Here is a 12,822-nt window from a genome sequence, read left to right as displayed (position 1 = left end):
TTGGATAATTGCATAGAAAGTACACTTATAAAGTTTGCAGATGATACCGTGCTGGGAGGGGTTGCAAGTGCTTTGGAGGACAGGATTAAAATTCAAAATGATCTGGGCAAACTGGAGAAATGATCTGAAGTAAATAGGATGACATTCAATAAGGACAAATGCAAAGTACTCTGCTTACGAAAGAACAATCAGTTCCACACATACAAAATGGGAAATAACTGTCTAGGAAGGAGTACTGTGGAAAGAAATCTGGGGGTCACAGGGGATCACAAGCTAAATATGAGTCAACAGTGTAACACTGTGGCAAAAAAAGCAAACATAATTCTGGGATGTATTAGCAGGAGTGTTGTAAGCAAGACACAAAAAGTAATTCTTCTGCTCTACTCCATGCTGATTAGGCCTCAATTGGAGTATTGTGTCCAGTTCTGGGTGCCACATTTCAGGAAAGATGTGGACAAATTGGAGAGAGTCCAGAGAAGAGCAACAAAAATGATTAAAGGTCTAGAAAACATGACCTATGAGGGAGGATTGAAAGAAAATGGGTTTGTTTAGTCTGGAGAAGAGAAGGGGGGCGGAGAGGGGAGACGACATGATAAGTTTCAAATACATAAAATGTTGTTACAAGGAGGAAGGAGAAAAATTGTTCTTCTTAACCTTTGAGGATAAAAGCAATGGGTTTAAATTGCATCAAGGAAGGTTTAGGTTGGACATCCGGAAAACTTCCTAACCATCACAGTGGCTAAGCACTGGAATAAATTGCCTAGGGAGGTTGTGGAATCTCCATCATTGGAGATTTTTAAGAGCAGGTGGGACAAACACCTGTCAGGGATGGTCTAGATAATACTTAATCCTGCTTTGAGTGCAGGGGACTGGACTAGACTAGCTCTTGGGGTCCCTTCCAGTCCTACCCTTCTATGACTAATAAATCCTACTTGGCTTTGAAAACCGGCAGCACTACAAATCCTGGCTGGGGAGCATTAGCTCCTGAAGAGTGGACAAGTCTGCCAGGGTCTGGCTCCGTTGGACTCACTGGGCAGAGCTCTCAGCGTGAAGCAGCAGTGCTGAAGCCCCTGTAGCTCAGTCTAGGAGGCAGTGAGACTGCAGGGCCTACCCTGAAGGAAGAGTGAGATCCCTTGGGAGTCTGGCACACTGAAGGAGTTCCTCCAAGAGACTTCAAAAGCTGGGGGCATAGCACTGATCTTGTGGCTCCGTGACAAGTACATACACACAAGGGGACCAAATTCAGGTTGCACTGGCAACCTTAATTCTGGCCTTTCCTAACTTTTGAGTGCATGACTTTGTGACCTTAATGTGCTTTGAATGTAGTTTGTGTGTGTAATTTCCTAGGTTTTTTTAAAAAGCAATCTGAAAAAACAGAAATTCCACCATGTGCCATCATACCAGCCCCCACATGGGTTATCAGCAGGGACCTCTAGATCCACTGCAAAGACCTCTGCCACTTGAGATAACAGAGTAACTGGTAGCAGTAGTAGGCTGTCATCCTCTATGTGGACCAGCACTAGAGGGGTATGGGATTTTGGCAGTGGGTTTCACAGATACTGCCGGCAACAGAGGAATGGTGGGTTCCACTTCAGCCTCTGGATGAGAGTGTTCTTGTGGTAACAGACCCCTCAAGCTTGATCCCTTCTGCCCCATCCCCTCCAACCTGTCCCTGTCTCCTACGTCTTCATTCCAGTCCCATTCTTTTTGCCTACACCATCCCAGTCTCCACTCCTTAGGCTTCTCATCCCAGGCCCAGTCTCCTTGCCCAGCCAGTTTTAGTCTCCCCATCCCTGGCTCCTCGTTCCCAGTCGTCTTTCCCTTTCACCCCCATTTCCACACCACACTGGCTTCCAATTCCAGGGTCCTGCCCAGGTTCCTCTTCAAATCTCAGACTCCATCCTCCTTGTCCCAGTCTCTTTGTCCAGCCAGCCCCAGTTCTCCCCAAAAAACTCATCAGACTGGCATCCTCTCCCCCACAGTACCCCCCATTTCCCTTGGACTGCCAGTCCTACACTTCCCCTCCCCCAACTCCCAGTTGCAGTCTTTTTCCCATCCCCCAGAGGCTCCTTGTCCCAATCCACCCCCCAGATCATAGAATATCAGGGTTGGAAGGGACCTCAGGAGATCATCTAGTCCAACCCCCTGCTCAGAGCAGGACCAATCCCCATTTTTGCCCCAGATCCCTAAATGGCCCCCTCAAGGATTGAACGCACAACCCTGGGTTTTGCAGGCCAATGCTCAAACCACTGAACTATCCCTCCCCTCCCTAGGTCCAGCTTTTGTCTTCTCTGCATTTAAGTATAGTGGCTTCCTTCTCCATGCCTGGCCCAGCAGTCACCCTGCTCTCAGTTCCAGCGTCTGCAGCCATATCCCAGCCTGCAGCAACCTGGAGCAGCAGCAATTGCAAGTCAGCAAAGACTCTTAGGCAAAGTAAGCAGTCATGGGATAAGAGGGAAGGTCGCCTCATGGATCAGTAACTGGTTAAAAGACAGGAAACAAAGGGTAGGACTAAATGGTCCGTTTTCAGAATGGAGAGAGGTAAATGGTAATGTCCCCCAGGGGTCTGTACTGGGTCCAGTCCTATTCAACATATTCATAAATGATCTGGAAAAAGGGGTAAACAGTGAGGTGGCAAAATTTGCAGATGATACAAAATTACTCAAGATAGTTAAGTCCCAGCCAGATTGCGAAGAGTTACAAAGGGATCTCACAAAACTGGGTGACTGGGCAATAAAATGGCAGATGAAATTCAATGTTAAATGCACGTGGCAAAATATAATCCCAACTATACATACAAAATGATGGGGCCTAAATTAGCTGTTACCCATGAAGAAAGAGATCTTTGAGTCACTTGCAGTACTCTGGAAGCTGTACTGCAAATGTATAAAAATCCTTCTCACTGTGCCTGTATCATCCTGAACTGCAGAATGCTGATTCTCCAGCTTCAGGAGTCTTAAAAATGATCTCCAGTCATCAATGGGACAGACACAACTGAATAGTGTAGCTGTCCTTAACATGTATCTAGACCAGAGGTGGGCAAACTATGGCCAGTGGGCCACATCTGGCCCGCAGGACTATCCTGCCCAGCCCCTGAGCTCCTGGCCCAGGAGGCTTGCCCCCAGCCCCTCCCACACTGTTCTTCCTCGCACACAGTCAGGCTGCCACGCGGGCAGCGGGACTGCGAGCTCCTGCCGCTCTGAGCGGCATGGTAAGGGGGTGGCGGTGGGGGAGGGTCCTGGGGGGCACTCAGGGGACAGGGGGCTGTTAGGGGCAGGGAGTTCTGGGGGGCAGTCAGGGGACAGGGAGCCTGGGGGCGGTTGGATGGGGCAGAGGTTCTGGGGCAGTCAGGGTCGGGGAACAGGGAGGGTTGGATAGGGCGTGGGAGACCCGGGGGGCCTGTCAGGGGGCGGGGGTGTGGATAGGTTGGGGCAGTCAGGGTACAGGGAGCGGGGGGGCGGTTAGATAAGGGGTGGGATTCCGGGGGGGACAGTTTGGGGCAGAGGGGTCCCAGGAGGGGGCGGTCAGGGGACAAGGAGCAGGGGGGGTTGGATGGGTCGGGGGTTCTGAGGGGGACAATCAGGGGGTGGGAAGTGGAAGGGGGTGAATAGGGGGCAGGGGCCAGGCTGTTTGGGGGGCACAGCCTTCTCTACCCAGCCCTCCATACAGTTTCACACACCAGTGTGGCCTTCGGGCCAAAAAGTTTGCCCACCCCTGATGTAGATCATACCCGGGAACTAGATGTAAATAAGATTGCTGATAGCTTCATCCAGAAAGCTACAGTGAGACAATGTTTTTAAACTGGGACGTTAATGAAGACAGCTTGTAGGTGATTGCAATTATTTTAATATACTGTAATTCATAATGTAATTACGTAATTCATAACAATTTAATCATTATTAAAATAAAGGTACCAATGACAGACACATTCAAGCACTAGAATATGAAAGAAGTGTATAAATATGCTGAAAACTGCCCCAAACTGGCAGAGCACCCCCCCGCCCCGAAACACACACACACCTCTTCAAAAGCACCCACAGGCAAAAACAAAAGAGTGTCTATGTTGCATGCTATCCCTCTGTTAATGCAACCCAAGACTGCATTTGCTTTTTTTGCTACTAGCATTGCACTGTTGACTCATGTTGAGATGTCTGATGAAGGAATAACAGATGGAGGAGTCTGAACAGAGGTAGAAAGGTCAATTAGTTAAAATAATATTCAGAAGTGATCTCAGAAGTGATAGACTAATTTTAATAAATGTTAAGATTCATTTGTTATTCACCTGTAAAATTCAACTGGATCTTTACACATGAGCATAAATCACACTTTATTTTTGCACTAACTAGTCTTCACAGTATAAAGCTGTACTTCTTTCAGTGATGCGTTCATAGTAACCCCAGTCCTGATCCGCAGTGACAACACGATGATCACTTACTGAACCAGTCTAGTTGATCTGCCCTGTTTTATGTTGAAGCCGGTAATGGCATGTATCAAGATTGGCTAGTGTGCTAATTGGAGAAAACCACAGGACTAAAAATTGACATTTAAAAAGTGAAAAATAGTGGAAATATCAGAATAGTCTGAAACATGTTTCCATTTTTCTGATAGCAAACATATTTGTTCCGAGGAGTAAGACCTAAAACGTGACTGCTGCATATTCAAGTTTTAAAGTGTGAAAAATGTTTTAATTTTAAATGTAAAGGTATGGACACACAAATATTACATGACGATGATGTTTATTTTGGATGGTAGTTAAGATCCAGATGGAGGAGGCCTGAAGAAAAAAGAAGGGGGGTGGGACACAAACATCAAGTTAGGAGACAGCAGCCGTGAACTGTAGGTAACATGCATATATTAGTAACCATATGGTTGTACACTCCCTACGTGACAGTGATTCAGACCACACCATTAAAGAAAAACACATCACACGTTTACAGAGGAGCCAGCTGCCTAGTCACTAATGTTAATTCTTATGTTTTGCCTGAAGGGAAAAAGCACTTCAGTACGTGTTTTATTTTGGTTATAACTGGTTTACTCTCCACTCCATGGAAAACCCCTCGCGTAGCTTGAGTATAAGAGTTGTCAGGGTTGAAAGTAAAATGGAGCTCTTACCAGTACGGGGCCAGCTCTGGCTCCCCCGGAAGGGGCGGGGCCTCGGGCGGAAGAGGCGGGGCTGGGATCAGCATCCCCCAGCCAGCCCATCTGCGCTGCCTGGCCCGCGTCGCCCAGGGCTCCAGCAGCAATTTAAAGGGCCTGGGGCTGCGGCAGCGGCGGCCGGAGCCTTGGGCCCTTTTAAATTGAGGCCCTGGGCAGCTACTTCTTTTGCTCCTTCCCCCTTTCCCCCCGTGGGCAGCCGGGGGGGCAAAAGGGGCAACGACATTAAAGCGCTGCCGCAGCAGTGCTTTAACGTCGCTGTCCCTTTTGCACCCCCCATCGGCGGCCCTGCTGGGTCGTCGCTGCCCCTTTTGCACCCCCCATCGGCGGCCCTGCTGGGTCGTCGCTGCCCCTTTTGCACCCCTCACCGGCGGCCCTGCCGGTAAGGGCCGCCAATGGGGGGGCGCAAAAGGGGCAGGAATGTTAAAGTGCTGCTGCGGCAGCACTTTAAGCAGGGCCCTTAAAGCGCTTTAAAGTCAACGGTAGGGCCAATACTGGCGGCTCCTTTTTACCAGTACTCCGTACCGGCCCGCACCTCCTTGCTTTCAACCCGAGAGTCATTTCTCTCTTGGCTTTGGTAAGCAGGGGTGAGCATTTCCATCTGGCACAAACAATCCCCCTGCCCCAAACTTTGTACAGAGGCCTGGAGAACGTCAGCCCAGCTCCAGCAAAAACAGGTCGGGGCACCCGTTGGAGGGCAGCAGAGTGAACCCATAACAAGGCTGCTTCTACAAGCCACAGATGTGGGGGCTGGCGTGTCCGGGCAATGACGATGTGGATTTAAGACCTTCCCTCCCTCGAAATCCAGTGACAAACTTTCTCTTATAGCAAGAGATGCTTGGCACTGCTTATGGGAGCAAACTGCACCTCCATGAATCTCATGATTCATGTGTACTGCTCTAGCTTAGACCCACCGACCAGGTGTGGTTTGTAAGGTCTTTGGGGCAGGGACTGTCACGTACTGTATGTTTGTTCAGTGAAGAGCACAATGCGGCCCTGACCCAACTGGACTCTAGCCCTTACAGCAATATAAATGGTACACAGGACATTACACTACCTGGGTATCGCATGGGCATGCTCCACCATGGGCACCACCTCTAGGGCACAGTAGACTGTGGGTATTTGGTGTCTGAGTTGGCTATGCTATGCCCAGGGAATCCTCAGGGCCAGATTCAGCTCCTTTGTGCCACCTGGGTGGTTCAAAGGGGCTTGAATCAGGCCCTAGGTACTTAGAACAGGAAGAGAGACATCCTCTCTCTGACTGGAACAAAGTTTTACTTTATCACCCCACAGGGATGCTGTGAAGGGCTGGGAGATCCATAGATAAAAGGCACTGGCCAGAGACCATATAAACTATTATCGCCACGAATGGGCCCTGCATTGGGGCAGTGTCCCTGTGACATTAGCGTATTGCAGTATAAGAGTCCCTGCCATAAGAGTGATGCAACAAATGTAATTAGTTACGGATGCCAAAATCTAATGAACTGCTAAGCATATTTTACTTAGAATACAGCGCGAGTCACTTAACCAGCTTCCATCTGGCATACAGACTATATTAGACAAATGGGTTTACTAATGGGACGTTGCTGTGGACAGATTCGTTTGCTAATGGCTAAATGTAACTTGGCAGTGTAGAGTCAAAGGACACCCACCTGTGGGCAGGGAGCAGGCCTGATGGGACCCCAGTCTCAGGTGTGAGTATTCATGTACTGGCTTCCAATAATACCAGCGCACGCCACACAGAGCGCCCCCAGGGCTTTGAAGAGGGTGGCTCGTGAAACCCAAACAGCGTCTTCTGGCAAAGAAAATGTTATGAAAAATTGTAAAAAAAAAAAAATTCTATACATATATTTTTTTCAGTGTATAAGGAAAGGCCCCACCTCAAGTCCATTGTACCTTTACAGTCAATTCCCATTCTCAGATATAATCAACAAACAGAACCACACAGATTGCCACCCAAACTAATAGCCTGCCCAAAGTCTCAGTACCAGGAGCTCTCAGCTCACCCCTTCTTCTCGCTGCCTGGGGAAAGAGAAGGGGCTTGGCAACATGTGGGGAAGATTAACAAAGCCGGGATCTGGTGCAGCAAGAGAGAAGCAATCTCCAGAGTCAAGGAGCCCTTGCTGAGCATGCCCTGCCAGCCACCTGCCCGCATCAAAAGCCAGGGAACTCCTGCTGCAGCGTGGCTGTTGACTGCAACACCATCATGATCACATGAGGAAAGAAGCCTCAGGTAACTGGGTCCAAAACCACTCAGAGCTTTAGAGCTGAAAACCAGCTCCTCAATCTGCATGTGTAAAGCATCAAGCAGCCTGTTGAGAACCCAGAGCTTAGTGTTCTATCCCCTTGGTATGAAGCTCCACTACAAACAATCTGGCAGCAATGTCTAGCACCAGTTTCAGCTTCCACGTTTCCTTAGGAGGCAGCCCCACAAAGAGCATGTTACAGCAGCCTAATCTAGAGATCACAAAGGTACAGATAATGGCCGTGGTCTCTTCATCCAAAAGAAATGCTCACCCGCATCTTGCCAGGCATAGTTGGAAGAAACACTCTTAGCACAGCAGCTCCCTGGGAATCCATTAGCAGCCAAAGCTCTAACATGGCCTCTTAAGTTATGACCTCACTTCACAAATGACAGACACACACCCTCAATCAGCAGGGCTGACATAAGCCTCTCCACTTCCTCCTATTGCTTCCCCAAGCATCCAATAGAGCCTCCATGGACCACTGTACTCCTCTGTCCCAATGGAGCTCTCTACAATAAGGGTAAACCTTGCCTGAGCAGGAGATGGAGCTTTCTCAGGGCTGGTCCGAGGCTGTGGAATTAACTTTTCCAGGAACTAAGGACCACCCCAGCCCTCTCCACCTTCTGCTCACAGTACAAGGAAAATGTCTTTGACTTTGCCTTCTCTAACGTCAACGTCTAGCCACATGGGTATATATTCAGTAATACAAAAACTCCAAACTAAAGCCCACTACTACACACCCTTCTCCCTGACAGGGGATGAGAGAATGGACATGTGATAGATGTAGGTCATGTGGTTTAATGTGCAACTGGAAGGAGCTCAGATACTACTGTGATAAGTGACTAGCCCTCGTCCCAAACCCCAACCTCCTGCACACATGGGGCCTTTCGTTCTTCGGCTCCACTAGGATTCGAAGTTACATCCAATTTATCAACCGGTCAGTGCATCTTGCTGTGAACACTTATGGTGTCAAACACAAGGACAGCAGAAATGCTTCCCACTCTACAAGGCTTGGCATTATTAGTTATTTGTATTGCAATAACACCTAGGGGCTAGAATTAAAGACCCAAGTCCCACTGGGCTGGTAGCTGCCAAACCCAGAACAGAACGACAGACCTGCCCCAAGGAGTGAACCCTTTATAAACCCATGTGAACACAAAGATGACACTGTACAACGCCAGGCAGTTCGCTCGTGTCAGTCAGCCACAAAATGTTAAAGCCAGCAACGTTTCCGTGGCTCAGGGCTGATGGGGCAGCTCGTCCTCCTTGCTGCAGTCAGGCAGGTTATGAAGAGAGCAGCCTTCATTGGTACTATCAGCTCCACCCCTTCCTGCTTCTGCAGCAGGAGGGCAGGAGGTGGCTGTCTGTACTGCACCGAACATTCTCCTATTCACAGGTAGGGTTGCCAACTTTCTAATTGCAGAAAACCGAACAACCTTGTCCCTCCCCCTGCTCCTTCCCCAAGGCCTCAAACCTGCTCCACCCCTTCTACTAGGTCCCGCTCCCGCAGACTTCATTCCCCCTCCCTCCATCACTTGTGGTTCCCGGCCAATGCTTGGGGCAGGGGCAGCGCGCAAAGCCCCCATAGCCCCCTCTCCACCTAGGAGCTGAACATGCTGGCCGCTTCCAGGAGCCCCACGGAGATGGACAGGGAGCCTACCAGCTCTCCTGCGCTGCCAACTGGACTTTTAACAGCCTGGTCAGCAGTGCTGACCAGAGCCACCAGGGTCCCTTTTTGACTGGGTGTTCCAGTCGAACACTGGACATGTGGCAACCCTATTCACAGGTCCTTTCCTTGTGATTGGTTTGGGCAGCACTTTCATACTTACAAATTCGCACTAGGGTCAAGGGCGATGGCCAACAGTCGGCCATGGGCGCACTGCTTGTTGTGGACCCACAACGGCCTCTGGTGCAGGTACTTTCAGGGAGACTGGCAGATGGAGGAGGAAGATCAACTCCACGGTGAGTGGAAGATGCAGATCTTCAGACCCAGCATGCTAGCATGCAGGCAGCCTTTGCACATTAATTTGCACAAATTAATTATTAAGGGGATTGTCTGTGCAGTCCCACTCTCTAAGAATAAGAGTTGGTCACAATACTGGTAAATCCCAATAATTGTGGGATAACTGGGCTAAAAAAATCAATAAAAATCACAGAATTGTAAAAAGAAATTGCAATTTCATCATAAATTTCAGGCACAGTTCTACACAAACTTGAATAATTCATGTATTTGGAGGCTGGAAAAGCAGAATTTGGCTTGAATCTTGAAATCAAGTTCATGGGAATAGTCCAATGACCTTCCTCCAACTTTACAATGGCTGGCTGAGTAACCTCTAACACCACAATCTCATCACTGTCTGGAAATCAAACCAAACACTGCCTGAAGGATCGTGGACAGAGTGCAAATAAAAGGGACAGTATTCAGTTAAAAGAAAAGGAGTACTTGTGGCACCTTAGAGACTAACCAATTTATTTGAGCATAAGCTTTCGTGAGTAGCTGTAGCTCACGAAAGCTTATGCTCAAATAAATTGGTTAGTCTCTAAGGTGCCACAAGTACTCCTTTTCTTTTTGCGAATACAGACTAACACGGCTGTCACTCTGAAAAGTATTCAGTTAGGAGTTCTTGTTTATGGCAGTGGAGGAGGCATAGGTGTTTTGCCCAATTTATTTGACATCTTCACTAATGACCTAGGGAAAGGGGTAAACTCTCCATTTATTAAACATGCAAAGCGTATTAAACAGGGAGCTGAAGAAGCCAGGGCCACCTCCTAATAATGGTGACATTCCTACACAAAGGACACAGTCTGAGTAAACAGGCTCTTGCGCAGCCATATTCTCATGGTCTGAGACAGACAATGAAAGGTAAGGGAATCGCTTTTAGTGGACCAACTTGTGCTGGGGAGCGAGACAAGCTTTGAAGATTACACAGAGCCATTCTTCAGGTCTCAGGAACAGACTCCTCATACATCTCCTGAATGGTCCCTACCTCAGGGCATGGGGCAAGAGTAGAAGCCAAGGACCTGCTTCCCCTCATGGGCCGATACATGCAGTCCATGGACCCACTGGCCACATCCTTCTCCTCTACCCATCACACTCCCTCAGGGTTTGTCATCACTAGGAAGCGTCACTCGGGTCACACACCATTGTAGCAATCGAACTAGGTAAAATGCTGAGCGTGGCAGTGGGCAGCACAGACAAGGAGGCCAAGTTGTGTTCAGCAGCTTGTCAGGTGGTGGGGGGTTAGTTAACCTAGCTCTTCGTGGAGTACAGCCACGACAAGATGACAGGATACTCAACAACCTGTTCTAGTCTACACTGATCACTCAGCATCACGTCAGCTACCTTGGCGCTTAAGACTCAAGCCGAAATACGATTCGATTACCCAATGAAAACCGGCCCTTGTTCTAGGAATCGCAGCATCCCAGAGATTCAGCCTGGCTGAGCTCTTGGCTGTTACACAGTGGGGAAAGAAACAAACAGCAGATCCTGCAAGGCAGCCCTACTGAGAGACGAGGGGGTGCCAGCAGAGAGCAGTGATGGGGTAGTAAGTCCAGGGGATTTTCAGTTCCGTGTCCAGGTTCCACTGGCACAAGTCTCAAGCACTTCCCTCAGCCCGGGGTCACAGTCACTCTTCGTCGCTAGGAAGGAGAGGTCTTGGGGGAATCAGGGCTTTCTCTGAAGACGAAATTGGCTACAGTGATAATACTCCGCCCTTCCCAGCACCTTCCACCGAAGGGCATGTCTACACTTCAGCTGCTACAGGGCCACAACTACCACGCTGCAGCTGGGCCACCGGGGCACCACAGCGTAGCTGCTTCCTCCGTCCCCTAAAGGCTTCTTCCATGGATGTCGATAATCCATCTCTCTGCGGAAGTAGGGAGTCGATGGGTGAACTCTTCCCTCCACCCAGCCCTGTCTACACTGGGTTGGGTCGACCCCAGGACCCCGCTCAGGGCATCTCATTTTTCACAGCCCTGAGCAACACGCGGCCACGCTGGTCTAGTTTTTATGTGTCGAGCTGGCCTGAGAGCGCGTCCCAAAGGGGCCTCAGAGCCGGGCTTGGGGGCACGACCAGGGAGAGGCCCCAGCCCCGCGCCCCAGGTCCCCGCCCCACCCTCTGCGCGCCAGCCCAGCCCAGGCCAGGCCCAGCCCCGGCCCCTGCCGCCCGAGCTCCCGCCGCACCTGGCTCTTCCCTCAGGGCCTCGCAAGCGGCTTTCTTGACCTCCAGGGCCCCCTCGGGCCGGCCGGGGCGGAACACGGCCGTGTGCACCTCGACCCGCGGCGCGGCGCCCGGCCCCGACTCCGGCGGCTGGAAGACCTCGAGGAGCAGCTCCTCCAGGCGGCGCCGCGCCTCCGCCTCCTCCTCCGGCCGGGGCTGCACGATCACCCCCACCAGGGCGGCGGGCGCGCCGCGGCTCTGCTCCCGCACGCCCCGCAGCACCTCCCGCAGCCGCGCGGCCCGGCCCCGCAGCGACGGGGCGCGGCACAGGAAGAAGACGAGCTGCCCGGCCGGCGGCGCGCTGGGCGGCGCGGGGCTGGCGGCGCGGCGGGCCACGGGCAGCACCTCGTGGGCGAAGGAGCTGAGCGCGGCCCGGGCGCGGTCCGCCTCCCACGTCTCGCCGGCCAGCAGCAGCACCTGCGTCCGCTGCACCACGGCCTGGAACTGCGCCTCCGGGCTCTCCCCGGGCTCGGCGGCGCCCGCCGGCCCCGACTGCTCCTGCCGCTCCATGGCCGCCCGCCGCTGGGCTGGGGCCGCGGGGCCACGAGCTGCGCCCCCGGCCATGTCACAATCGCACCCGGGAGGGGCGCGGCCCCAGTCTGCAGGGTGGCTCCGGCCGCGCTGCCTCCGGCGGGCGAGCCCAGGGCAGCCAGCTCCTGCCCGGCCGGGTCGGCTCCCAATAGCTCCGAGCTGCTGCAGGCTCGCAGGGGTTATTGGTGCCTCCTGCCGGCGGCAGCCCCCGAGCCGCTCTGCCTCCTGCTGGAAGGGTTGTTCCCCCACTGCCCAGGGCAGAGTCTGCACCGCAGGCCGGACTGGGGGCGGCCGAGAACAGGCGGATGCCCTTTCGGAGGTGTGGGCGTGCAGGTGAGTGTGTAGGGATAAATGAAGCTAAGTCTGTGTCTGCTGGTTGATGAATGTGTGTCGTGGTCTCTAGATAACTGCAGACACAGGCACCTCTGTGTGTTGAATCACATGTATGTAATATTGGAAGAGCAGCAACCCCCTTGTATTTAAGTTGCCCAAGACTTTTCTGGTGGTGTTTGGGCCAGTTACCCATTCAGAGTCTGTGGAGACCCTGAAGAAGGAATGTCTGGCGAAGTCCGGCAAAGGACACCTGGCTGGTCCTCTTCATAATTGAGATCCATGTCCATCAAAGGAGTTACCAGATACCAAGAATGCAGTCCTAGAAGCCTACACGCATC

At 51.6% G+C, this 12,822-nt stretch overlaps 1 protein-coding gene across 3 annotated transcripts in view; it reads right to left on the bottom strand.

The window, feature by feature from the left end:
- Window positions 1–12,475, bottom strand: part of LOC102941199 (angiopoietin-related protein 6) — a 31,755-nt gene extending 19,280 nt beyond the window's left edge. For all 3 annotated transcript variants that reach the window (XM_037880563.2, XM_043531276.1, XM_037880564.2), the window contains exon 1: window positions 11,584–12,475. In XM_037880563.2, the coding sequence (XP_037736491.1) occupies window positions 11,584–12,184 (601 nt within the window). In that variant the 5' untranslated portion in view covers window positions 12,185–12,475. The remainder of the gene's footprint in view (window positions 1–11,583) is intronic.
- Window positions 12,476–12,822: the final 347 nt, after the last annotated feature.

The sequence above is a fragment of the Chelonia mydas genome, chromosome 17 (genome assembly GCF_015237465.2).
Source record: "Chelonia mydas isolate rCheMyd1 chromosome 17, rCheMyd1.pri.v2, whole genome shotgun sequence".
NCBI classification, from domain to species: Eukaryota; Metazoa; Chordata; order Testudines; family Cheloniidae; genus Chelonia; species Chelonia mydas.
The sequence above is the reverse complement of the archived record's forward strand: the minus strand, read 5'-3'. Positions and strand labels throughout refer to the sequence as shown.